Source organism: Brachypodium distachyon, chromosome 2 (assembly GCF_000005505.3).
Source record: "Brachypodium distachyon strain Bd21 chromosome 2, Brachypodium_distachyon_v3.0, whole genome shotgun sequence".
Classification (NCBI taxonomy): domain Eukaryota; kingdom Viridiplantae; phylum Streptophyta; class Magnoliopsida; order Poales; family Poaceae; genus Brachypodium; species Brachypodium distachyon.
In genome coordinates, this window is record NC_016132.3 from 39,331,839 (window position 1) to 39,333,864 (window position 2,026).

General features: G+C 68.4%; 1 protein-coding gene across 1 annotated transcript; it reads left to right on the top strand.

Annotated features, from left to right (window-relative positions):
- The first annotated feature begins 1,037 nt into the window (after window positions 1-1,037).
- LOC104583267 (antifreeze protein Maxi-like) lies at window positions 1,038-1,433 on the top strand. The gene has a single exon (XM_010235101.1). It carries the CDS (start codon window positions 1,038-1,040, stop codon window positions 1,431-1,433), a length of 396 nt encoding a protein of 131 aa, XP_010233403.1.
- The last annotated feature ends 593 nt before the right edge of the window (window positions 1,434-2,026 follow it).

The following is a 2,026-nucleotide window of genomic DNA, read 5'->3' on the forward strand; positions in this document are numbered from 1 at the left end:
CCGTGGCGTCCACCAAGGCCTCCTGGGCGAGGCGGGTCTCCTCCCGCAGCCGCGAGAGCTCCTGTCGCTCCTTCTCCACGTCCAGCCGCACTTTGGCAAGCTGGCCCTTGGCGATGGAGTGTTGCTCCCGCACCCGGTTGAAGGAGGAGACGAATGCCTCCTGCTGGTCCCTGACGGAATCCAGGAACCGATGCCCGCGCTCGAAGATGCTCGGGTCCCAGGTCAGGGGATTCCAGGCGACCCCGGCAAGTGTCTCGAGCTCGGTGCCGGAGATGGCGCCCGAGGAAGATGAGGCCCCCGCTGCCACCGTCTGGCTGGGCGGGATATCGTCCGCGCGCGATGGAGCATCCGGCTCCTCCTCCGCTGCAACCTCCCCCGCACCCACGTTCGAGGGTTGCGGGGCCGGTGTGGTTACCGCGCTCCCAGCAGGGACGGTCTCCTACTGGGAGGCGAGGGAGTCCGCGCCGTCGGCGCCCGTGGCCGCAGGCGCATCACCGGGCGCAGCTTCGGTCGCTGGAGGAGCTTCCTCCGTCCCGGCAGGAGTCACCTAGGCGTCCGTCGCTAGGGGAGTCACCTGCCCCATCCCGGCAACTATTCCTGGGTTGTCCGTCACCGGGGGAGCTGCCTCCCCTGTCCCGGCAACCGCTGCCAGGGTGTCCGCCACGAGAGGGGCCTCCACCTCTACTCCGGCAGGTGCCGCCGGAGCATCTGCCGCTGGCGGAGCGTCGTCTACAAAAAAGGTACGATTACAATATGTTAAATCGATGCTTGAAATTGCAGGTAAAAGAGGACAAGGAGCATCCCGTACCTGTTGTCGGCGTCACCTCCATCGGAACTAGGTCGGCGGCGGGTGCGGCAGTGGCGCTGCTAGCCCCCGCGCCAGTAGAGTCGGCGCTGCCATCTGCGCACGCCTTCTTGCTGGGTGCGGGGGGCGGGGAGTCATCCCTCCCCCTCTTGCGTCGCTCGCCGACGGTCCCGCCTTCGGGGGGTTACACCGTAGCCCGAAGCCCCAGAAGATCCCCCGTGCAGGCGGGGCCATGGGAGCTCGTGGAGTCGCCGCTGCCTACGACACCGCAGGAGCCGGTGGAGGACTCGCCTCGGTGCCGGCAACCACTGAGGGTGTGGCAGCCACCACGGCCGCTAGGATGGTTGCCGCCAGGCCGCTGGCAGCCGCAGCTGGGGCGGTTGCCACCGCGGCACCGGCGGCTGTCGCAGGGGAGGCTACCGCCGTGGCCGCCAAGGAGGGAGCCACCGCTGGGGCGGCCGCCGCTATAGCAGACGAGGAGGTGGCCGCGGCCGCTGGGCGCGCCCTTGATCGGCGCACAATCAGGGGCCTGTCGTCGTCGCTCTCCTCCTCCTCTTCGTCACCCATGGGGATGACTTCCCAGGTGGCGGCGACCCGGCTGGTCTCATCGTTCGAGGGCGGGTCGTAAGGCTGCTCGGCCTCCGACTCGCTCCCGCTGTTTTCCCGGACCTGCTTCCCGCGGGGTTCCGGCCGGGGGGAGTGCAGGGGCTGAGCGGGGGAGTCGGTCATCAGCCCCCACTTGTTGCAGGGTGGGTATGAGCCGATGACGTCGCTCAGGCCCTCAGTGGCAGCGTGGAGGGCGACGACCCCCAGCGGCAGCCTCGCGTAGGGACAACCTCGCCGGAGATCCCCTTGATCCACGCCCAAAGCGTGTCCCTGTCCATGCCTTCCGCGCGGAGGCGCGTCTGGTCTGCACTCCCCGTGTACGCCCAGGCGGGGGTGGAGCGGCGCGATGCGGCGCATGATGAAGGCCCGCGCCACGTCCACATCGGAGAGCCCGAGCCGCTGCAGTGCCCCGATCTTCGCTACGATCGGAGCAAGGTCGTCATCCCGGTGGTACCGGTCCTACTAGCCAGGAGCTTTGTCCGGCAACTCGGTTGGCGGGAAGATGAGCTCCTCAGGCTCCTCAACCCGGATCCAACACCAGTCCGGGTGCCAGTCCTTCTCGATCTTTTTCTCCGACTGGACGATGAACTCTGACTTCGTCCGGTCACGGGCGCG